The sequence below is a fragment of the Melitaea cinxia genome, chromosome 28 (assembly GCF_905220565.1).
Source record: "Melitaea cinxia chromosome 28, ilMelCinx1.1, whole genome shotgun sequence".
NCBI lineage: Eukaryota > Metazoa > Arthropoda > Insecta > Lepidoptera > Nymphalidae > Melitaea > Melitaea cinxia.
The window spans coordinates 7,528,716-7,555,223 of NC_059421.1; the positions used below are offsets into that span (position 1 = coordinate 7,528,716).

General features: G+C 32.3%; 1 protein-coding gene across 1 annotated transcript; it reads left to right on the forward strand.

The window, feature by feature from the left end:
• Nucleotides 1–166: 166 nt before the first annotated feature.
• Nucleotides 167–25,605, forward strand: LOC123667642 (cofilin/actin-depolymerizing factor homolog). The gene is made up of 4 exons (XM_045601502.1): nucleotides 167–418; nucleotides 20,509–20,699; nucleotides 24,229–24,360; nucleotides 24,825–25,605. The coding sequence occupies exons 1-4, from the start codon at nucleotides 416–418 to the stop codon at nucleotides 24,943–24,945; spliced, it is 447 nt and encodes a 148-aa protein (XP_045457458.1). The 5' UTR covers nucleotides 167–415; the 3' UTR covers nucleotides 24,946–25,605.
• Nucleotides 25,606–26,508: the final 903 nt, after the last annotated feature.

The following is a 26,508-nucleotide window of genomic DNA, read 5'->3' on the forward strand; positions in this document are numbered from 1 at the left end:
TATCTCGCCGCGCCCTAACATCCTTTAAATAAAATTATCAGTACTAAATTCTCTAGTGATACTGAAATTACAACAGAGCTGCTAGTATTTTAAAAAGTTGTCATCTTGTGTCAACTGCTAAATAATATTTATCAATTTTTAAATTAAATATTAAATTTTATTCGTCATTCTAAAAAATAATTAATATTTTTTAGTATAATAAATTATCATTCCAGTATTTGGTTGTGAATAATAATTTATAACTGAAATAAATAAGACAGTGTATCGATTACTTCATATAATTTTGACACATGCGCTCATTGGATGCCACAATATAAGGTATAGCCAACTGTACGAATCAGTGTCGTTCCGGTCGCCGTTTGTCGTGGAGTCGGTGAAGTTAGTGGTGGAATTTTTTCGTGAATAATATCAAAAAATGGTAAGTTATGAAAATAATTTTTAGTGTTTCATAACCGTGCTGTGTTTTATTATAGTAGAGGGTGTTTATGTATATCAAAACGACGCATTGACTTGTATTTTCGGAGTCCTACCGGTGCCGCCATCGGAATCGGCCATATTTCGCTCAACCCTTCGCCGACTTCGCACGCCTTTTCGACGAAATACTTGTCACCGTTCAGTGATTTTATGCCACGTGTAGTGTTCTCTATCCCGTTAATTAGCGGGATCGTTAAATATCAGTGAACGTATGAATATTTTATAGATAAATCCCCGGCATTGGTGTTAAATTTCATACATTTGAAAGGTTACGATTGTTCACCGCCTTTTATGACAAGCGGCGGTGAGATCCGTGCATGGAGATCGTTAATTTGCGTGATATACTAGTTATCAGTCGCCAGACTGCTAGAGGGCATCGAACCGGCGAGGCAATGCTACGTCGCGCAGTCGCCTTACTACTTGACCATATATGGTATAGCCGTTCGCATGTCACATCCATTTTGAGTCTATTTTGGGGTGAATTCAGTACTAGGCGTCTCCTTTACTTCCCTCGCGTGCTATATACATATGAAAAACTTCGGCCAGTGTCAAGGTTACGGTGAATGAATCCTAACTTTTGTCAGCGTTACACTGAATATTACGATTTCCTTATTTGACTATCAATTAGACATCGCAACGTAATGAGTCATGTTTTGTGATGATTCACATAGTTTTTTTTATAATATCAGACTTTCACTACAAGTACTTTAATGTCGTCATCTCTGTGACGTATATCTATATACGTGCTTTATATACTGTCCTGCTACGTCAAAATAATTTATTAGCCGATACTATGTAAGACTTGAAATTAATAAGATTCTCCAAAATGAGGCGTCTATACTTTAATAATTATATGGCAGATACCCTCTTAATAATCTTAGTGTTTTTGACAAGTAATACCAACAACAGTCATCATTATAAAGCGCAATAATAACCCTATTAGATTATATCATACTTCAAAGAATAAATGAAATTGTAATCTTTGATAATAACACTTTTTTGATGATTAGTTATTAATGCTATATGTTTAAATAATTGCAAAAATACACTAATTGTTGTTTATTACCTTGATGGTATTTGTAACAGTTCTCTGTAATATAATATACATTATTGTATATAGGTAAAAAATGACTAATAATGGTAATAAAATGAAAGTGTACCACAAACGAGAATATGACTCACCTGATGGTAAGCAGTTACCGTAGCTTATAAACACCTGCAATACCAGAAGCATTGTAATCTCGTTGCTGACGCAATCCTCATTTTCCCGGGAGCTATGGTAACCTTTCTCACCACAGGAACACAACACTGCTTAAATGTATTATTTAGCTGTGATCTTCTGTAAAGTCAGGGTACAGTTGATATGCTCCAGATTTTGAGCAGGATATTTCCTGCTGTGCTCTACCTCAGTTAAAAATGGTACAACAAAGCTTTACAACCTTATTAATGTACCAAATATTATTATTAATAATATAACTAAATTTAAAAAAAAAATATATATATATATATATTAAAATAAAATAGCAGGACCTGTTTGTTTATCTCTGTGTAAGGACCTGTTTATGTAACCTAATTTACTTTTTAAATATATCCTGATCATGTTTTTGTGAAATAATATCAAACTGTTACATTTGAACTTTTCATATAATGTATAAGGAAACGTACAATTACATATAAACTTAAATTCTCAATGCCACATTCCCAATTCTCCTTTTTTTTTATACATTAAATTTATTAGTTGACAATCTCCATTTTTTACTGCTCTGACAATTCTGGCTACTATCCCCTCTGTTAGGACTCATAGTTTTTTTTTTTTTTAGTCCAAAAATATATTTAACAGAGCTGCAATCGTTTCAAAGCGTATCAAACCGTACGAAAGACGAATTTTTCTAATTATTCTATTATTTATTTTTTCTTTGTAACATAAGTGCGTTACTGCACTGACATGAAATGACATTGTACCTAAATATAACAATAAAACCTACATTACAAACACGTCATCCTATGACTAAACATTTTGAAATAAAGAGAACATTTTCGTAGCTATCATTACCTGTGTCACTGACCTTACGCCGACGGGGTTAACGATCGCTACCCTCCCGTTCATCTCGCGGGGAGATTTTAATAAGGGATGATACGTACGACGTTTTGACGGTCAAGGGTCATAGACTTGGCATAAGAGTAGTTTTTAGTAATGGAACATTTTTTTTCCATACACATCGAAGTTGCTTGTTTATTTTCCATACTTTTTTTAAAGAAGTCATTCAAGTATTAAGCAGAATTTTAGTAATTTTTCTCCCCTTGTCAGCGAGTTAGCGTAATAAATGTATATTATTAATCTATCCAGAAATAACATTATCTACATATATACCTAAATAAAAATGAATGTTGCTAAGCGCATAACTCGAGAATGGCTCGACCAATTAGGCTAATTTATTTTTTTGTATGTCCCTTATAAGGCCTGAAATACAAAAAAAAAAAAAAAATAATAATAATAATAAAATTTTTAATTTGGAAGACCAAAATCAAAAAGAGAAATAATCTATATCAGACTATAGGCGTTAAAAATAGTGAATAAAATACAGATGTCTGAATTCAGACAGTAACGGTCCATCCCTATTGGTCGATTTTTCCGTCGTATTCCCTATAGGATATCCTTGCTGTGAAGAATTTACAATAAACCGTAAGTTACAAATTCTGTATAGCGCGCAGATTTCGTAATATTGGCTTTATTTGAGAGATATTGTACGGTAGATATTGAGGTAGGTTATGTTATTTAGCCGATTCTTCTCCGCTGAATCTACATTCTCGAATATCGGAAAACGAATATGATTTTATTTTGTAAAATATCCTTTCAAACGAGCTTTTGAAGCCTACTTGGATAAAATAATTTTTAGTTTTTATTGATTTTACTTCCTGTTTCATATTGACCTAAAAGTTGTAAAATGATGTCAATAAATATTAGGTAGGTATAATTCTTGTATAAAAGGGGGTTACATTGTTAAAAATTTCGGACTTATTGAACACTCTCATTGGAATTCTTTTTGTAAAAAAGTCTTGCATTTTAATAGCGTATTTAGCAGATCGTCATACCAAACGTCTTACCAAAAATGTGCTTGTTTTTTTTAAAACCTAACAACGGGCAGGAATCTGATCTTACCTATTTTTTTGAAACACTTTATAATGGCCTGTTCACTTTGTAAGCTTAAGTTTTTGCTTTTATTACGAAGTAAGTAAAAAACCGTCGATCGATTTCAATAAATAGATATAATATAGGTACATTCACAAAATTCATACAAGTATTGATTAATTTATTGTTTTACGTAATAATATCAGTATTAAATAGTATTTTACTAGTTTGTAGATCATGTAGGTACTTTGTTGTTTCTTGAAAATCGATACCCCTGCGGATAAATTGCGCCACATTTTTCATTCCACATCAACTTGAAGCCGACTGATTGCTATTACACCTCGAGTTGATCGGAATTGTATCTCATGACTTTATACTAGTACTAGTAAGTTAACTTGAACAAAACAGAAAAAATGAAAAGTATGTAAATATACACATAAATAAATTAGTCCCTGCCGTAGCACGATTTACGGAACAGTTACAGCACAGCGGAATAGATAGATATAAATAAATAAATAATTCTGTGATTTATGTCATGTCTATGATTTTTCTTCTGCACATATAATAAGTGCTGTGTGGCTACGGCACTAAAGAATTTAGCCACCCCCTCTCTTCGCGTGGTTGTCGTAAGAGGCGACTAAGGGATAACAAGGTTCCACAACCACCTTGGAACTTAAGAAGCCGACCGATGGCGGGATAACCATCCAACTGCTGGCTTTGAAATACACAGGCCGAAGACGGGCAGCAGCGTCTACGGTGCGACAAAGCCAGTACTGCGGTCACCAACCCGCCTGCCCAGCGTGGTGACTATGGGCAAAACACACGAGTTCACGTTATTTTTGGCGTAAACTTGTGGAGGCCTATGTCCAGCAGTGGACTGTATAGGCTGTAATGATTGATTGATTGATGACATATAATAAATTGTTGAATTAAAAAGCAACGCAGACGAGATCTCGAGCATTAGCTATTACAAAAAAAAAAAAACTACAATTTCATCGTTTAAAAAGTTTCTAACGAAATAAAGCTTGTCAGTTTTTAATAATTATGACTTTAAACCTATAGTAATGGCGTATAACTAATTAAATATCATTATCTCTTTCGTTACGCTCTTGTCAGAGCGGTCGTGGTCATCACTTCCCAGTCACACGCTTGACGATCCGTCTCCATTCCTCCCTGACAGCTGCTTTTCGGGAGCACACATGCAATGGAATGTCCACTGTAGCCTTTACTTGGTCCGTCCATTTCATAGGCGATCTGCCGCGAGGTCTGGTTCCCATACTTTTCCTTGGACGACCAGACGTTCGATGGAGACATTGTCACGTCTAATCGCGTAACCAAAGAAAGTGAGAATTCGAGCCTGTACGATGGAATATAGACGCTGCTTGATTCCGAGTTCTACCAGAATGGACTTGTTGGTCCGGAACTGATTCCAGGACACTCAACATTTTTCTCGATCACCACATCTCGAGAACATCTATTTTATTCTCACTTTCTTGCAGGGTCCACGTCTCCGAAGCGTAGAGAAAAATTAAATATACAGAATAGTAAATTCTCTAAGCTTTCCCATCCAGACAGAGTCTAACAAGAATTCCTTTAACGGTACTTGTAGAATTCAAGATACCCCTTAGCATTATTTATAATCTATGTTATACCGTCTAACACAAGATCCCCTTGGATTTGGTGTTGTATTTAAATACATTGAAACAAACAAGCGGACCTCGGTCGTTTCCGTCATAAAGTTTAACGTCTAGTCGCCAGTCTTATAAAGGATGCTTGTGTAGTCGGAATCTGACTGCTTCAATGATAACAATTTATATTGTTTTATATTTTTATAACGTTCCAAATACGTTCAATACGTTAGTACGTTTTCTAAGTGACGAGGATACTGTGTTTTCTTTGTATACGTCTGCGAAGCCTAAAGGAAAGAAAGAATTTCCATTGTCGTTTCAAAGTAACTTTTTTTTAACAACAAACAGAGGCATGCATTATTTTTTTTAAAGTAGTTTTATTAGTTTTTTTTTAACGTCATTCATTTTTCAATCAAAAAATTAGGTGAAAATTTTCGCGAACTAAAAATTGTATCCTAAATATCTGTAAAAATATTTGTAATGTATTTAACATATATCTGCCTTCGCTTTTGTTGTATGTATATAATTCTCTAGTTCGTCTAAACGTAAAAAAAAATATTCCTAAGATAATTCGTTAAAACAGCGTGTGGGCGCGGTCGGTCTTGTCGTCATACGTTTCTAATATTAACCGGCTTTTTATAACAAGTATATTCTAAGCCAATTAAACTGTTTTCTACATTATTTCTAGTTTATAAGGCAATGAAATCTTTAAGGGTCACATCTTGAGATAATGTTGGGTCTTGAGTATTTTCTTCAACAATATACTGATGCAATTTATGATAAAAGCCAACTTAAGTTCGCTTGCTATATTCAGAGAACGGTTCGTTTTCGCTTACGGTTCGTTAAAATTAGAAAATATGTTCTGTAACAACCGCTCTAGTGTAGTTGTGCGGGTAATCGCCTAAAACACCCGATGGTTTGCGAGTTCGATTCCCGCTCGGGGTGGATATTTGTATTTGTACAAAAATTTTTTTTTTTGGTTCAGATCCTTTGGTTCGGTCCTTCTGGTTCTTCCCACTTTGCCTCGTAGAGCACGTTAAGCCATCGATCCTAGTTTTTGTCATAAATAACTGATAGCGATCGTTATTCATAGTAAGGAACATATCCACCAACCCGCATTAGAGCAGTGTGATAGATTAAGCTCTAATCCTTCTCCTACATAGAGAAAGAAGGCCATGCCCAACAGTGGGATGTTACAGGCCGAATACACGAATGCAAGGAACGAGGCTTTAATGAGCTAGTAGATATGTCTTATTTTGTACATTTTTATGTTAAAAAACAACTTGTATGAAAACAGTAATAGCTATAAACTTAATAAATCGAACGATTTCTATGACTTTTTAACCGACTTCAAAACTGATAGCGATCGTTATTCATAGTAAGGAACATATCCACCAACCCGCATTGGAGCAGTGTGATAGATTAAGCTCTAATCCTTCTCCTACATGGAGAAAGAGGGCCATGCCCAACAGTGGGATGTTACAGGCCGAATACACGAATGCAAGAAACGAGGCTTTAATGAGCTAGTAGGTAGGTCTTATTTTGAACATTTTTATGTTAAGAGCCATTTCACAAAAATCGGTAACAATCCGCGAAATTGTAATATTTTGACGTCGTTAATCTCAGTGTTGGATGCAATAATGTAATTTATATTCTTGAAATATAATAGAGCAACCTTTGTTGTAGTCCATAGTCAGATCAGAATTTTGATTTATATTATGTGTATAAAATTATTATCCTTTTCATCAGCCTCCTCCCTGGGTAAACGGTCGCAATGTATACTTTGAAGTCCTACTTTTCAATAACCTCTACGTTGAAACCATTTTAAAAAAATACGTAATATGTGGAATATAATTTTGTTGCGCACTATCGCAGATTTTTATTCAATTTGTATCTCTATTAAACGATAAAAAAAATTTAAAGTTACGAATATTTTCCAAATAAGTACAATTTTAAAAGCGATATTTTTCTTAGAAAACTGAGAAATTTTAACGAACTATCTTCATTAAAGTAAACTTACATCATTAAGGAATACAAAAAAAAATTATTAAAAGATGTAATCATTTTTAATACATTTTATATTAAATAATAAAAAGATAGTATATATTACGACGCATCAAGCCCAGTAAATCAGTCGAGCGCTAGCGCTCTTAGAGGTAAGGTCCACGCCAAATTCTGCGCAGCCGTCTCTTTCGCTCACACGCGCCAAGCGCCTGTTGTTATAGCGGATAAACCGCATTTGATACTTTCATAATAAAATATAAATAAAATAAACATATAACTAAAATGACTGTAAAATAATATAATGATAATTTCTGTAAACAAATGTATAATTTAATTTTCTTTTCTCACATTATCAATACAAATAGGCATTTCAATCTGTTTTTCTTGTTATTTGTTAATTAATATGTTTGTCGGTGTCGATGTCATAAAATGCTATTTTATTCATATCGTAAATATTAGATTTATTCGTAAACTGAAAAAACTAAATCAATTTAAAAAAAATTGTTTCGTAAAATTGATTTTTTATTTTTATTTTAAATTTATTGACTGTTGTTATATAACATACTTGAAATTTTTAACAAATTAATTATGTAAAAAACATTTTATACCATAGTTATAATTTTTATTATACATCAGAAAATGATCAAGATAGTCTTTTGGTTGTCACACTATACTTACTAGCACAAAGATCGCGCGGCTCGTACGACTCGCGCGATGCGACCAAATTTACCTAAACTTGCAGAGCGTAAAATTGTGAAATGGCTCTTAAAAAACAACTTGTATGAAAACAGTAATAGCTATAAACTTAATAAATCGAACGATTTCTATGACTTTTTAACCGACTTCAAAAAAGAATACAATTCTTTTTTTGTTGGAAAGGATATATCCCCGGTGTGGTATCATGATAAGAAAACCAGGATCGGATGATGGGATCCCAGAGAAATCGAGGAAACTCTAAAATCCGCATAACTTTTTACTGGGTGTACCGATTTTGATAATTTTTAATTTAATCGAAAGCCGATGTTTATCATGTGATCACATTTAAATTTAATCGAGATCTGATTACAACTTTAGGAGTAATCTTTGATAATGCGTATTTACTTGACTAATTTTTGGTCTACCTACGTTGTATTACTTGTCGATATAATTGAAGTCTGTTTTTTTTTCGTTTGCCTGCAAACACAATTATTCCAATCTTATCTCAATATGCATGATATCAGAGGTACGTCTTTATTTTAATGTGTGGCATAACGTGAGTCAGGGGCGAAAGTTGATTAAAGATAACATTGACCATGATTTTATAAATGGGATGTTATGTACATTTAAAAAAAAAATACTATTATTAATACACATTTAGTTGCTTTTCACCAATTTCAATAAATCTTGAACTTCAAGAACGCCAATGCACACTAATTTAATTATCGTAAAATGTTGTTTTTATGTATTTTGTTCAATAAAGTATTAAATAAATAAAATTAATAAATAACTTGAAAATTTGCACAACCCTGCTGAAAGTTCCAGATAGATCCAAATAAAAAACGATGATTGGTGGAAAGTTATTGTAAACTATTGTGTGTTTAAAACAGGCATTCCAAATACTGTATTAAAATTTGATACGTTAAAATACAATTATCTAGGCATTTTTCGATCCAGATAGATCTATCAGGATCCCCAATGGAACTTAACATTTCCACAGGGAAGCGTCAATATTTTAATTCGTTATGCGAAAACATGATTTCTTCTTATAAACTATTTTTTTTGTAATATGAGGATTTGTAATGATTTATTCAACGGAGCATAACTACAGTGTGCAGGTGTAGACATAATTGACGACGACTTTGTATGACGCGACCTTGGTGAGTGACAAAGCTTCAATCGATATTATGTATATTATTTTCTAGCTTGAGTAAACTCGACCTTGTGATCCCAGGCTTGCTCAAGCATACCGAATGTACGAAATTGTATAGAGACTGGCTGATCCCGCAAACGTTTTATTGCCATATATGTTAATCCCCTTACCCCCCCCCCCCCCCTCTCCTCAAATTAACTTAGGGGTATGAAAAATAGATGTTGGCCGAAAAATTTCATAAAAATCGGTTCAGCCGTTTCGGAGGAGTATTGTAACTAACATTGTGACACGAGAATTTTATATATAAGATTAGGGAATAGAAATACGCAGCAGATTTGTGTGCTTTGTGGCGAATTTTACTCTAAAAATATAAAAATGAGTGTAGTATGTAACAAATATTTTTACAAATAACAATATCTGTCCTGATTAGGACTTGAGCCCGGGGCGACAGGCACTGCTTATAACAGAGCTGAAAAATCACTGAATATTACAGATACGCTAATATATTGTAGGGAATGAGGAAAACTTGGAATTTTGTACAACAAACTAGTAGGATAAAGTATTTATCAGTTATATGAATTTATCGAACACAACATGTTTAGTATGGTACCTTTTTGTTACACAATTCGCTTACTAGCTTGACATTTATGTTATAAAGCTCCTTACATTTTGCAATAAGTACACGTTTTAGTAATTTTATTTGAATTTAAAAAAAACGAATGAGATTGATAGTAGCATAATTATGTCCTGTAAGCTTATAAATGAAATGGTTATATTTCCGAGTCGAATATAATTTTTTTACGTTTAGTGCTTTGAAACAAACTTTTTAGATTAGTTTGAAATAAAGATCTAGACTCTAGCTATATAGTTCATAATTATTTTTTTAAATCTTTGGCGTATCGATTTTACGGATTACAAGAACTCTGATGTAAATAATTATGTATGTAATATTTTGTACTGCTATTACTACGTTAATAATTTTATATAAAACTGTTTTACTATACTGATAAACTGATAATTAATAATTGTGATTGCTAGCAAAACAAAAAAAAACTACTTCAATTACATCGACAATATAAAAATACAACGTAAATAGACGAAAAAAAAAAATTAACAAAAGCATTAGTCTCCATTAAGATTTTTGAAGGTTAACCTCGACTCCCCTGAGATGCCATCATCAGATCCTGGTTTCCTTATCATGGTACCACCCTTGGAATATTTCCTTTCTAACAAAAAAGAATCTTCAAAATCGGTTCACAAACGACAAAGTTATCCGCGAAAACATTAATGTTTATGTAATAATGTTTTTTTGAAGTCTGTTAAAAAACGGGACCACGTTTTGTAACAAATTTCTAAGACCTTCAAAATGTTAGTATTCAAATAAGTTTTTGAAAGAACATAGATAATAATTAATTGTAGTAGGTAGAGCTTTTTATATTAACTGCACTGAATGAGCTTGTAAGCGTCCCACCACTGTGAAAAAACCAATTCTCAATATAGGAACTTAATATACCAATCTGTTCCAGTGCACTTTGGCAGATTACATGTATACTGATCCTGTAACTCAATTTAAACAAATAATTGTGTAAGTTTGCGAAAATTGAATGTCAACGGGTTATTCTCAGAACATCGGGTACAATTTCTATGACAAATATCATACGCTATTAAAATCTTAGCATATATTTTAAGATGTTCTAAGTAATGGTGGCATTCAAGTCGACGTTGCCAAATAGTTGAATTTATGTAAAGCACGAGAGTAATAAATTGATACAAGTAAAATCGTTGGGAAGTTCAAATGGAGCGTAATTTACTGGTCGTTTAGTTTTACGTGTTCGCTAATTCAGTCTTAGAGAATAACGATTACTGTTGCTTATAAACGCGTGCAACATTAGAAGCACGACAAGCGCGTTGCTGGTTTCTACCTTGAATTCCCTCCTGGAACTCTCCACGGGAACACAACACTGCTTGAAAGCAGTAATATCTTCTGAAAGATCGAGGTACTCAGTCGGGCTGGTCTGGTGGTTTTGAGCAGGATATTTCCTGTTGTTTTCTATCTCAATTAAAAACGTTAAGACAAACGCGGTAAAATTGTGTACGGAAAGCAAAGATTACCAAATTTCATATTGAGACGGATAATGGATATCGCGTGATTTAAAATTGTTGAACGAAATATGTATGCGATGACTAAGACGGCTGGATTGCTCGCTTCGGTCTAAATATTTAATTGTTTAGGAAGGAATATCGGAAATGAAAACTGAAGTATAAAATTTTATATTTTGAATTATCATTATTTTTATAAGCTATAGTGAAGACAATCTTTGGACTAAATACAGGAGATTCACATGATAAGACGTCTAGAGGGCCTTACCTTACCTCTTTATAATCCTTTTTAGGCATAATGAACAGTGAATGGTACAGCGAATTTGAAAAAAGAGGTGGAGGTAAATACTTAAGCCATTACGTACCCATTTTTTTTTTCTAATTATGTAATGATATGTTCAAGGATTAAAAAATATGAAAACTGATTCAATAAAAGGAATATATACAACAGAAATTAAATGAAATCATAAATGAACTAAACAGAGATTCTGAGCACTTCAAAGATTTGTATAGGTTTACTTTAAGTTTGTTTGATGTTAGTTCTGGCCAGAGGATACTACCAGCAGATATTGCTGTACTTCTATGGCGTTTAGTCTTTACAAACAATGAACCTCCTATATTAGATAAATAGATTATATCTCTCATATCAGAGGGATTCCTAAGGATACTTGGTATATGTTTCTGAATTTTTGTGAGTATGTTGGTGACGATCTAAGCAGTTATGATGACACTGAAGCATGGCCGAGCTTATTTGACTTTGTTGAATATTAAAATGATCAAATGAATGTGATTGTCAACTTATAGCTACTATAGGTCCTTAAAAATTGAAACTAATAATCGGATAATGATTGCTTAGTGATGGACATATTGTATGCCTATGCTGTGTGGTTACGGCAGTAAGAATATAGCCACCCCTTCTCTTTCCGTGGGCGTCGTAAGAGGTGACTAAAAGATAACACAATTCCACTGCTGGCTTTGAAATAAACAGGCCGAAGACGGGCAGCAGCGTCTTCGGTGCGACAAAGCCAACCCTGCGGTCACCAACCCGCCTGCCTAGCGTGGTGACTATGGGCAAAACACGTGATTTCGCGCTATAATGTCTGGCGCGAACTTGGGTAGGCCTATGTTCAGCAGTGGACTGTATTAGGCTGAAGTGATGTAGTCAATACTGATAGTTATCATACAGCGTTCTTGGTGAATATTCTAATGGTAATAAATTGTAACTTTTCCTTATCTCGTCAAGTACTTTTTGTTTTTATCGTGATTACGTTTATCAAATCCTATATAATACATAATGCGTTGTTTTATTTAGAAAGTTTTCATTCAGAAAAAAAAAGTTTTCTAACTCGTTGTCTTGAATTAGCCTGTATACATAGTTTTCCTAAAATGTGCAGTTAAAAATTACTCTATGATAAATGTTTTAATTAAAAGTATAATTTACTTTATGGCATTATGCCAAAGTCTTGGAAAATTTAATTTTAAACACTGCTTAATTATAAACATCGTGCCATTTTGCAATAAAATTTTAGACTTCAGAATTAAGATATATGCGACCAGTTTATATTTAGATTCAATTTTAACTACATCATTTTGTTTTAACTGTGTGCTTGCAAACGAAAAAAAACTACTTCTATTACATCGACGAGTAATACAACGTAGACAAACGAAAAAATAGTCAAGTAAATACGCGCTATCGCAGATTACTCAAATAGTCCTTATCAGATCTCGATCAATTTTAAGTGAGACCACATGAAAAGCCATTTTTAAATTTTAATTCAGTTTTGTAGTATTCATTATATATCTCTTTCTCAATCATTAAAGTTAATTATGTTACCGTAGATTTTTTGTGTAGGTATATTTTACGATGGCCTAAAAGACGTGGATTTCAATAATATTAAGATGTTAATTAATGTATAAAATTATACCACGCTAAGTCGTGATTTTTGTTTTAATTGCCATCCGAGACTAACTCGAAGAAAAGTTGCTTTCATCTTTTTAATTTGTGCTAATATAATGAGGCTAGTTTTTAAGAACGTTGACTCTTTAAGAACTAAAGATCCAACTCTTTTCATTTTTAAACCAAGGCATAGATTGTACATTAATGTCTTTATAGGCATTTTTTTATTAAATAAGACCATAATTGTGTTTGCTCGCAAACGAAAAAAAAACCGACTTCAATTACATCGACGAGTAATACAACGTAGATCGACGAAAATATAGTCGAGTAACAACGCATTATCAAAGATTACTCAAAAAGTAGTTATCAGATCTCGATGAAATTTAAATGTGACCACATGATAAACTTCGGCTTTCGATTAAATTAAAAATCATTAAAATCGGTAAACCTAATAAAAAGTTATTGCGGATTTTCAAGAAGTTCCCTCGATTTCTCTGGGATCCCATCATCAGATCCTGGTTTCCCTATCATGGTACTAAACTAGGGATATCTTCTTTCCAACAAAAAAATAATTATCAAAATCCGTACATCCAGTAGAAAGTTATGCGGTATAATACAACGTAGGTCGACGAAAAAAGCGTCAAGTAAAAACGCATTATTAGATATAGCTCGAAAAGTAGTTGTTAGATCTCAAATAAATTTAAATGGGACCAATTGGCACACAACACCTTTCGATTAAAAGAAAATTTGTCGAAATCGCTCCACCGAGTCAAAAGTTCTGATGTAACATACATAAAAAAAAAAAAAAAAAAAAAAAAAAAAAAAAAAAAAAAAAAAAAATACAGTCGAATTGAGAACCTCCTCCTTTTTTGGAAGTCGGTTAAAAACCCTCAACAACTTTCAGTTTCCCGCACCCCCGTATTTTATACATCATTATGTTTACTCGCATTTTGTAATGTTTTATGTACGGCACCTGATTGGACTATTTTAATGGATACGTATGACAAGCACTATGAAATCCCAGAGGATCTTGGTGTTTCGTTATCCAGACCTGACATATTCCTCTTTTCTAGACACATTAAACATATAATACTAGTAGATGCAGACATGGAGCAGTACTGCAGTACATAGACGCTTCATAATGACTTGCAGAATTAAACTCATAATTTTTACGCCGAAAATTGAAAAGAAGTAATTATTGGTGCAATCTACTTGTCAATAAGTCAAAATGTATACTACTTGTTGCAGTTAGATATTGCATTATATGATTTATTTATAATTGAAATAATACATAGAACAAAACTGCAGTTATATCAAAAAGTTTATTAATTCAACCAATATGACTGGAATTAATATTTCGACTGTCCCTACGTACAGTATCGAAACTGAAAATTTTCTATTTTTTTATTGCATGAAAAAACTACTTTTTATGTATATTTTAGAAAAAAAGAGAAAATACTATAAAATACACATAAAATCACATTTTTCATGAGTTTATAGTCATTATGGATACTTAACAAATCATTCAGCGTAAAAAATGTAAAGTGCCTTTTTTCAATTTCGATATTATACGTAGGGACAGTCGATTTATCACACCTGAAACCGAGTAACGTGAAAATACTTACCGATACCGATCAATCGAAACAAAATAGCATTAAAATCGATATCCAAACAAAATGTCTAACACATGCATGCGCTTTATCTCCTAGCCGGTCGCACATGTGCGTTCCGGATTTAGACAGGCGGGCAATGTCTTTCTATTTATACCGTCCATGCGGGTGGGGGTACTCCACCTAGCTAATATGAATCAATTCTTGAGATATACCTATGTGTATAATAAATCTCTACTAATACAATATTATACAGAATTTTGTTGTTCCTGAGGTAATCGTTTGCTAATTTACTCGAACAGTGTCTCTGGAACTATTGGTTCAAATTGAAAAATTATTATTTTTATGTTGTCCCATTTACCGAGGATATGGGCTACTTTTTTTTTCTCAAATTAACGCGAATGAAACCGCGGGGCACAGCTAGTATTGTTATAAGTCGATGTCTGTGCATAAGAAACATTAAATAAAGTAAAAAAAAGTTCATTTATAAGATAAAATTTAATAGTTGAAATTTGCAAAGTATTCAAGTGTAAGGTTATAAATGGAGACGAATCACAGTCACCTGTACAAACAAAGTACAGAATCATCACTGGATGGTAATATGTATTTACAAACAACGCTATTCTCGCTATCATTATTATACGCGTTGAAAACATGTGTAGTGGATCAGATCTTTTAATTAAATACAATTTAACGTGCGACCATTTACCACACAAAATGCATTGAAATATCGGCAATAGTGAATATCGTCTATCTTTGTGTGCTTCTCGTTTTTAAATAAGTTTGTATCTTCCTACGCCCAATATCAATTCTCCTACCTAATTATGGGACCTAACATTAGCTGTGATCTTGTTCTGTGTCATTCCTGATTCTATGGGGATTTGGAAATAAACATTGGAGTTTATACTTGAGCTACTTTCATAAGAAATTTTATTGCACAGGTATGCGTATTGACAATGAGCCCAAACGTTTAAGTATCTTCACATGCTATCATATTTATATTGTTACTAGAAATCGATATCAAAATCAAAAACAGCTTTATTCAAATAGGCCCCAAGAGCATTTTCGAATCGTCATTTTACAAATTAAAACTTTAAAAATAAATTATTATTTTTGTAAAAGTAAAGCTACCACCGATTCGGAATGTAGATTCTGCGGAGAAGAATCGGCAAGATTATTAAAAATAAATTATATATTATTAAAAAAAACCTGCATATGTATGATGCGATGAGCTATTGGTAAAATTCCTTTTGATACATATGCTTACTAAGGAAATTTATAAAAGGTGATATAGAATTATAGATCTCATGTAGTATAACAAAAAATATCGCATTTTATTGTAATGTATGTGTTTATCGTTATTTATCATTGATAGTGGGGTACAAGTATGATAGTACAACTGCGTCACAAAGTCAGATCATTGTTATCATTAAACATTGTTTTTGATGTTATTAATTGACTTGGTGTTATGGCGTTGACTTTGAAAAGAAAAAAACAATTAAAACCGTTTAAAAAGTTGTATATATTTATCAATGATGTTTTTCTTTTACTGATTTACGGAGCCGTTGCCGTTACCGACCCTATCCCCAATCCCCAGGAGCTCTGGTCACCTTACTTTCCAACAGGAACACAATACTGCTTGAAAACAGTATTATTTAGCTGTTATCTTCTGTAAGGTCGAGGTACTAACCCAGTCGGGCTGCTCCATATTTTGAGCAGGAAATTTCCTGCTGTGTCACTACCCTCAGTTGCAGTAGTAGTATGAACTCATATCCTGTGGAGTTATATTTAATATCATTCAGTAGTTTTGGCATGATGCGTGGTAATTTGTCTGCCAAATAAAAATTAAAACAAATACATTTTTGTCTCAGTATAGTGCCCTCAAAAGGATTAATATTTTCATAATGCAGAGTAAGACCTGTAACAGCTTTATTATAAATAGATACATAGATATAAATTAAAATTTCAGCAGTAATCGATTGATGATGAACTTTGTAAGATAGTAACGAAAACGAAGTTACCAATCAGTTCAGACTGAATAGCACGAATATTAAATACCACGACTCCGTCCCAATATTGCCGTCTCGATCGTAAAGTTCAATGCCCAAAAATGCCGAATGCATTTATTTCAAGCACAACGAGAGAGCGTATTATGAGTTTTTTTTTCTTTAATATTTAACAAAAGTTATTTCCGTCTGGAAATGTTTGTTCTATATGATAACGGTAATGCAAAATAAGATGATTCTTTAAATTTCTTGTTTAATTCGTACTAGACTTGTTTTAGTCGTTATGTATTTCGATATTTTTAGATTTTTTTAAATTATTTTTAGATTTTTTTAATTATTTTTAGGGTCTATCTTGGCGTTGGTTGGGTTGTTACATTGTTGTATGATTACTCTTTATTTCAAAGCTATCAGTCTCCGCAAACGAAAAATGTATGTAAAACAAATCTTTGTTCTGGTCTTGGAGTGTACTGTATCCGTTTTTGCACCTTGTCACATGACGTAGGATTCTCATCCGTTTAGTTACATTGTTGTATGATTACTCTTTATTTCAAAGCTATCAGTCTCCGCAAATGAAAAATGTATGTAAAACAAATCTTTGTTCTGGTCTTGGAGTGTACTGTATCCGTTTTTGCACCTTGTCACATGACGTAGGATTCTCATCCGTTTAGTAGTCTGCCGTAGCCGTTCTCTGTGAGATATTTTTAATTCAGCTAATCGTTCATAACATTATGAACACACCTCAATGTGACTAACTCATCGTAATCAAAAATATTTAGTTATATAAAAATAAATAGTTTACACTTTTCATCAAATTAGTGTTGACAACTTTGTTTATTAATCTTACGTATGAAAAATTCTCAAGAGTACAAGAAAAAATTTTATGATCCGCAAAGAAACTATTCAACTCGATAACATTTCTAAGTACAATAAACATCTGGCGACTTGAAACGTCTGAGGTTGACATTTTTTTATGATTACCGGTTAGCGAACCCTTATCTGGCCAATGCATAAAAGTATAAACAATTTTATATTGTCAATGGTTAAACAATTCACAGATTTACATAAAGTTTATAAATAAGCAAACTTAGCTTATTTATAGTTTAACATTTTTACTGAAGATTGAAACCAATTTATTTCAAAATTTTAATTTTGTCACTATTTTTATAAAATAGCCTGTTACAAACTCATTTACTTTAGAAGGTTATACGTGGAATTATAGAAAAGTAGACGACGAATTTTTATAGCCTCCTAATTTATAGATTATACGTGACTTCTCTAAGCGACAGCGTAACGTACTGTAGCCTAATAATAAGTTATAGTATAGCTATATAAAGAAATAACTTCAGATAATGAAAAAAAAAAAATATTTAAACAGACTTCAAAAGCACTTGAATCGTCATTTTACAAATTAATATTTTAATTATTTTTAAAAGTAATATAACTCAAAATACATATAATCTGTTTTAGTACAAAACTAGTCGTATCTTGCATGAAATACAGCGTCACTAAGTCCACACATCTTTATCATCTATAAAGAAACTTTTTGATAATGTTTAAGAAATATTAGATTATAACAATTCAAATAAATCCACTCTCCTTGTAACAACAGTCAGTATGGGTTACATTAGTGTGAAATGTATGCGCGGGGGACGTTTACTAAAATAGTTGAGCGGTTACGGCAGCTGTTTGTTACGTAAACAACGAACTAACAGATCGAAATAATGAAGTTTTTAACCGACTTCCAAAAAAGGAGGAGGTTCTCAATTCGACTGTTTTTTTTATGTATGTTACTTCAGAACTTTTGACCGAGTGGAGCGATTACGACAAATTTTCTTTTAATCGAAAGGTGGTGTGTGTCATTTGGTCCCATTTAAATTTATTTGAGATCTGACAATAACTTTTCTAGTTATATCTAATAATGCGTTTTTACTTGACGCTTTTTTCGTCGACCTACGTTGTATTATTCCGCATAACTCTACTGGATGTATCTATTTTGATAATTTTTAATTTAATCGAAAGCTGGTGTTTATCATGTGGTCACATATAAATTTTATCGAGATCTGATAACTACTTTTTGAGTAATCTTTGACACCGCGTAGTTACTTGACTATTTTTTCGTCGATCTACGTTGTATCTCGTCGTCGATGTAATTGAAGTCTGTTTTTTTTTTTTTCGTTTGCGAGCAAACACAAATTATGTTTGGAAATGTTGTATTTTAATAGTTATTGAACCAAATTGAATCTTAACCAAACATGTGATTAATTTATTGATCAGTTATAGGTTAGCTTATTAGTCTACACAAACTTATCTATATTCACAATGATATATGCTATAACTATTAATATGATTGTGTATATTTTGTAAACATTTGTGTACACAATGACTATACTATTTACAACTACAGCTATTTCTGTACGTAATACCTACGCGATATATAAAATAGATGAATTCGTTCCAGTTAAGTTTAATTTGTTTACTTCAAAATTTGTTACTCTGTAACGTAATGCACGTGAAAAAACTTGGCTAGTCTAATAATAATAATAAAATACAGTAGTATATAATTAGGTAAATTACTTGAAAAATGTTATTGATAACTAACTGTATTAGTCTTATCTAATTCACTGTCAAGGCCTCGCTGTGGATCTCTGTGTAATCATTTATGAAGTTCTGTTTCTAAATATATCCCTTATCATTTTCTGTTTGAAAAGTTGCAGAGGAATCGTCGTTGGTTAGAATGTTGAATTTTTATCTTTTAGCAGTATTAATTAATAGTCATAAAACAGATTTTTTTTGTATTAAGAACTAGCTGACCCGGCGAACTTCGTATCGCCTAACAGTGACTTTTAAGTATTATCACAAATCTTTTGTATGGGAGTATAGAAAAGTGTTGTTTTTAGACTTTTTCAGAAAATTTAAAATTTTTTTTTTTTAGAATTTTTCTCTCCGTAAGAACCATCCTCGTACTTCAAGGAATATTTTTAAAAAAGAATTAGCGAAATCGGTCCAACCGTTCTCGAGTTTTGCGCTTAGCAACACATTCAGCGACTCATTTTTATATTATAGATAGTCACTCAATTCTGTCCACCAAATGTAAATAGGATTTGGCATTATATAAAACTACATATACATTTAGGGCCTGTTTACCCAGTTGTGGATAAAGAAGTTTTTGATGTATTATTATTTTTCACCTACGAATTTCACTGTATTTATGAGATATTTCTATTCGCAAATATGTATATATTACTTTATTAATAGAGGTAAAAGAAGTCCTAATGGCCTATTCTACCATGCTGCTGTTTAACTTTAACAATTGAAGTTTAATTGAAACTTATTTATAGGATAACCTTTCACGTGTGAAACGCCCATAAAGTAATAAAACTAATTGAGGGATTAATTCGAATGTTGAGTAATAAATAAGAACGCGTATTTACTATTTGACAAAACATCTTTTACTAGACCTTTCATTCGTTAAAGTAATTTCATATTTCTAAAATCCGGTCGGTGGAGGCGTCGTGCGTTTTCAGTCAATTGATTATGTCTTTATTAAGTAACGTGTCTAAACTTGACATAAAAAAGTTCTAAAAACAAAAGTATTAGAGATCATCAAATCTTCTGTGTTATACCATAGCGATGTCATCACGGTGTCATATTGATAAGGGTTAAATCGCCTGTGTTATCCTGGCACTGATAGAAAACATTGATCCTAGTTAATAATATCAAGTAATTAGAGTGAGCTGTATATATTTTTATATTTCAGAATAAATATCATTGGCATAAAAAGGTCTAAAAATAAATATTTTTCATTTCCAGGCGTCTGGTGTAACAGTTTCGGACGCTTGCAAAACGACGTACGAAGAGATCAAAAAAGATAAGAAACACCGCTATGTAGTATTCTACATTAAGGACGAGAAGCAAATCGACGTTGAAACGGTCGGCGAACGCAATGCGGAATACGACCAATTCCTCGAGGACTTGCAAAAGGGCGGCACTATGGAGTGCAGGTAAGGGAACTATTATGATCTATAAACATAACTACGTGTAAAGGCGTCGTCCATTGATGTTTTTAGCAAGTTTTGAACCCCTAACTCCCCTTGGTGATATGTGATGAGGTATTAGGCAATATCATCCAGAAAAATCACGTAATTTTTAGTGCGAAGTATATTTAAATTTTCAGCAATATTATTTTTAAATACAAGGTATATGATTCAAATTTGAAAAATTAATAAGCATCATGATACATATATCAAGGTTGCAGGGTGTTATTAACTGATTTCTAAAAAGGAGGAGGTCTTCGGCCGTATATATACATTCTATTAATGTATGTTCGCGTATAACGTCGTCGTTCGTGAACCAATTTTGATTCTTTTTTTGTTGAAAAGAAGATATCCCAGGGGTGGGTACCCTAATAAGGAGACCAAGATCTGATGATGGCATCCCAGAGAAATCGAGGTTAAACTTCGAAAATCGTAGTAGCGACTAGTGCATTTGTTAATTTTGTTCGTCTACTTACGTTGTATTTCTTATCGATGTAATTAGTCGTTTTTTTTTTTCGTTTGCTAGCAAATACAATAATTGTTTTAGAAATTTAGCCTTTAACGAAAAATAAATAGAATTTCTAGTGATATTTCATAATTTTTCTCTGACTAAAGCCTCTCGTGATTAATTTACGACCTCTGAAGTGTGAACTTTAATTCAGTAAATTAGGCATGCTGACTGATGCGGACGACGTGTGATAAATCATAATTTTAGTTTTCATTATGTTTGTAACTTAAGGGTATCTGGCAGTTATCTGCAAACCTTTTGCGAAATGGCTCGCTTAAAATCACGAGTTTGTTGGTTTACGTTGTCAATGTTGATTTAGTTATAAGAATTAATGCGTGATATTTATATAAATTTATTAAAACGAGGCTCAGTGTTAACCTACAGGAAAATCATTATGTATCCACATATCCTTAAACAGAGACGAACTTTTATCATAATTTGTTATAATGCTTTGTTATTGGATGTAACTGTTACAATTTAAACTACATTAAACAAACAAGGTAGAAGAAACTGAACTATTCATTTATTTCTTTTAATTTACTAAATATTACATGTTTTTCTTATAAGTAATAATTATGGTTATATTAAATCAGAAAAGTTTTAAACACAGATGACAAATATTACTTCCTATTTCTACTAATTCTGTACAAATACAACTTGAAAATATGTGTATTATTTATCCTGTAATGTTTGATTCAATAATAATCGTATTTAAGTCTAGCTATGCTCGCGACTTCGTCCGCGTGGAAATTAACAAAAAAGTTATTTTTCAGTTCGCAGAGATAAAATAAATAAATTTCAATAAAAGTAGCCTAAATTACTCCTTATTACATCAGCTATCTGCCAATGAAAGTCCCGTTAAAATCGGTGCTACCGTTTCAGAGATTAGCCGGAACAGACACAGATAAAAATTGTAAAAAATTTTTTTTGGTATATGTACCGTGTATATATCGATATGCATTTAGTAAAAAGCAATTTTATTTATTTTTATAGATTACTAGCTGTACTGTGCGGTTTCAGCCACTAAGTTGAGGAGAAAACGTACTGATATATTATATAGCTTTCATCGGTAAATGCATTACCTAGCAAAAAAAGAATATTTCAATTTGAACTAGTTTATTTATTTATTTTTTTACATACGAGAACTGAGTCTGTGTCTTGGACATTTTCGATAATGACAATGAGATGACATGAATTAAAAATAGTCCAGTATTTATTTAGGCAACCCATTTATACAATACTAGCTGACCTGGCGAACTTCGCATCGCCTAAATTTTTTATTGAGTATAATAATTGTGTATATCGAAATAAATTATAGCCTATCTTTCAAGTTGGACAAAGTTACACATCTGTGCCAAATTTCATTAAAATCGCTCCAGTAGTTTCGCAGATTAGCTCGGACAAACATCGTGACACGAGATTTTTATATATATAGATTATCTAATCATCATCATCATCATCATCATCATCATCATCATCATCATCATCATCATCACACCAGCCTTTCGCAGTCCACTACTACATTTATTATAAAATATGTTTCATTTTATTATCAGCTCGGTGAAGATCGATTATGTTATTATTTGATTAGGACGAGACGGTTTGTGGACTATGGTAAATTTTTAAATTATGGTAAATCCACGCCTTATCTAAATACTAAACAATGATCACGTCACAAGCAAAATTTTTCGGCTGTAGCCATTCAATAATGTCTTGTTTGCGAGATGAAGTGCTTGGTCAGTTTATGAGAATGATACGATGAAATTCTCAAAAACAATAACTACACTCCCACCCAATTTGGTAAAACGTCTTGGAATCAATTTCCAAACATTTTGGCGTATTTTGGTATTATAATGTAGCATATAATAATATTTTTAATTAAGTAAAAACGTTTACCTTGTGTAGAAATATGAATTCCTATTGATCTTGACATTGTCTGGGCAATTTCATTATATGGTCTATTACAGTTAAAATCTTTAAATGATTTATATACATTGTATATCATTTGTTTTTCTTTACATTGCAAAGAGCGCTTAATACGCTTAACTACAGATAATATGTACGCCAAAACTCACAAACAATATCGTCTGGTTCAATCACTAAAACACGTGCTACGCGCAGGTAGTCGCCGAGATATGTGAGTGTGCATATAAATAAAACGCGAGTATACACAAAACTTAAGAAATACACACAAACTGAAACTTATTACACCAAGAATAGGGTACAGTAAAAGAAACATTTTATATGATGGTGTCATGAGGTACAATAAACTACCAAATGAAATAAAAACATGTGAAAACCTTTCTATATATAAAAGTAAATTAAAACAATATTTACTTGAAACATAATTTGTATAAATAAACATAAAACATAAATGAATAAATTTAAAAAAAATTAATAAAAATAAATAAATAAAATTAAAACAATATATACTTGAAATATAATGTATAAATAAACAAAAAACATAAATGAATAAATGTAACAAATTAAAAAAAAAATACAATCACAACAAAAAAATTACTCATAAACTTGCACATTAATTTATCAACTACCTTCAATCAAAAGAAAACACAAACTAAACCATGTTCGCATTAAGATTCATAATACTCATAGTTAACAAATAAATAAACATGATTCTTTATTGGTACCTTTCCCTTTTTTGAGTCATTACCTATTTAAACAAATCTGGTCGAACTTTTTGTTACATATTTAATAAAGTATCTATATGTACAATACTCATAAGTGAACTGTAATGTTCTTGAGAAATAAAGTTCTTTAAACCTAATATACAACATTTGTATGAAATGGAATCTTATGTTGGTTACTTGGACCAATAACAACAACACGGTCAAAATTTTCAGGAAAAAAAAACATACATACACAGTTATAGCTTATAATAATAGCTTTATAACGTTAAGATTGTAGTGTGTTATCATTATTATTTAAGTTCTAGGCAACAATAACTAAGATTATTTGTATAAATTTCAGATATGGTCTCTTCGACTTTGAATACACGCATCAGTGCCAAGGAACTTCGGAGGCGAGCAAGAAACAGAAGCTTTTCCTCATGCTGTGGTGCCCCGACACTGCTATAGTTAAGAAGAAGATGTTGTACTCTAGGTGAGAATATTTACTTCTATATTACACCTTTAGACGCATGATAACGGTCGTTACTCATACATAGTAGGAAATATATCCGCCAACCTGCAGTGGAGCACCGTGGTGGATGAAGTTCTGACCCTTCTCCGATATAGAGAGAGGTCTATGCCCAGTGAAATGTTACAGGCTGAAGCAACCTTAATTATTAGTCAAGTAAAATGTTTTACGGGTATTGTAGCGCTGTTAATCGAGCAAATTGGCAATCTTAAATGAGCATGATAAAGCTTAAATGGTTGTTACTAGCAATTTCATAGCAGTAATAGACAGTATAAGTTTTAAGACTATATTTTTATCACAAAAGGAAAAGATTTGTTTGTTTGTAATAACCATAAATGACAACGATTATAAAAAAATTGACACGATAATCTGATAAAAAAGCCTAATCCTACCTAGCTTTAGTACTAATGAAGTAAATATAATTTCAGCTCTTTCGACGCTTTAAAGAAGTCGCTGGTAGGTATACAGAAGTACATCCAAGCGACCGACCACTCCGAGTCGTCTCGAGAGGCCGTCGAAGAAAAACTTCGCGCTACAGACCGTCAATAAGCATTTATTACATCATAATCTGTACAGCCGAGCAAAAGTTAAAGATAACCGGTCAACATCTAGGAAAATTATAAATTCATCCATGTCTCAACGACAAGATCTCAATGAGTAATAGTGTGAACTATGACTCGATAGTATTAAAACGCTTGTCCAATCTACATCCGATCACTTTGCTCGACTGTACACGTTTAGTAACAATTTTTTATACTTGGAAAGTCGCGTTGACTCTGGTTATTTTATATAATTTTGTCCTTAAGCTTTCCGATGTACGGTCATATGTCGGCATTTTGTACAGATATAGTGAGTGAACTGTATTGCGATGGACCGACGCGCGATAAATAGCGTTAAGGGATGTTTATGTAATAATTTAAATTATACTAATTATTATATATATTTTTCCTATAAAATAACTAAAGAGTAAGTTAAGCTCAAACTAAATTAAATTCAGTGGCGCGTGTGCGTGATTTTTTTATTGAAATACAGGTTAATACCGATCAGCTTTTATACTTAGATGTAAAATAAATGTTCATACGAACGCCTAGTTTTCATTTGGGATTCAACGTGCTAATGCCGTTTAGCTTGTAAATGCAGCTCGGATCCAGCGGGCGAAATAAGTATTTTGTAACCAACTTATCCAGAAATACACTCGATATAAGTGAATATTGGTGGTTTTATTTTCAACAACCTTTTATATTTTTACATGACGAAGGAAAAAATAAAGACTACGACGATAAACATCACTATCGTTTAAAAAAACTTAAGTAATTTTATTAGTCGTTTTTTCGTTTATTGGTACGTACACTTAGTCATTAAAATAGCAAATGTATGACGAAAATATCTTTAAATTTAAAGAATATTAATTTCAATAGCTACTATTTTTATAACACGTCATAAGATCGCGTCACTCCCAATTAATAAGCTAAAGCTAAAAGCAGGCACGCCGCTAGCCGTGTCGTCGCCCGCGTGCAATACCGTTTATGCCGCCCATCGACTATCTATCGAAATCTTCTATCAACTTTCTTGTATCCAAACTGTCTAAAATTTCATGTTCAATTGAAACTATAGCTAAATAACTTAGTCTTTGCTGAAGCATTGTTGATCTTAAATAATTTTTGATAATTTTTAATTTAGAAAAGAATCTTTCACCAGATGCAACTGAAACTGGCATTGTAAGTAATATTCTTAGCGCTATTGCTGTATTCGGAAATGTTGAAATTAAGTCATTGGTAAAAATATATTGTAATAAAGTTTGTGAATCATTAGACTGGTTTTCTGTAAAATGCAACTTTAATGCAATGATTTTATGAAATAAACCAATACTGTCAATGTCTGATTCACTACTTGAATTATCTTTAAGTTTCAGATTTAAATCTTTACAATGTTTCATTAACTCATCATTGGAATAATTAAATAATTTATTGCTAAAAAAGCCAAATACGTCATCATCATCACTTCAGCCTGTGCAGTCCACTGCTGGACATAGGCCTCCCCAAGTTCGCGCCAGACATCCCGGTTTTCCGCAATCCTCATCCAGCCTACACCGGCAATCTTACGTAGATCGTC

What these genes read in the sequence shown, in the direction of transcription:
- LOC123667642 (XM_045601502.1), top strand. An exon ending in GGCGGCACTATGGAGTGCAG is followed by an intron (nt 20,700 to 24,228) that starts GTAAGGGAACTA and finishes TATAAATTTCAG; the next exon opens with ATATGGTCTCTTCGACTTTG. An exon ending in AAGAAGATGTTGTACTCTAG is followed by an intron (nt 24,361 to 24,824) that starts GTGAGAATATTT and finishes ATATAATTTCAG; the next exon opens with CTCTTTCGACGCTTTAAAGA.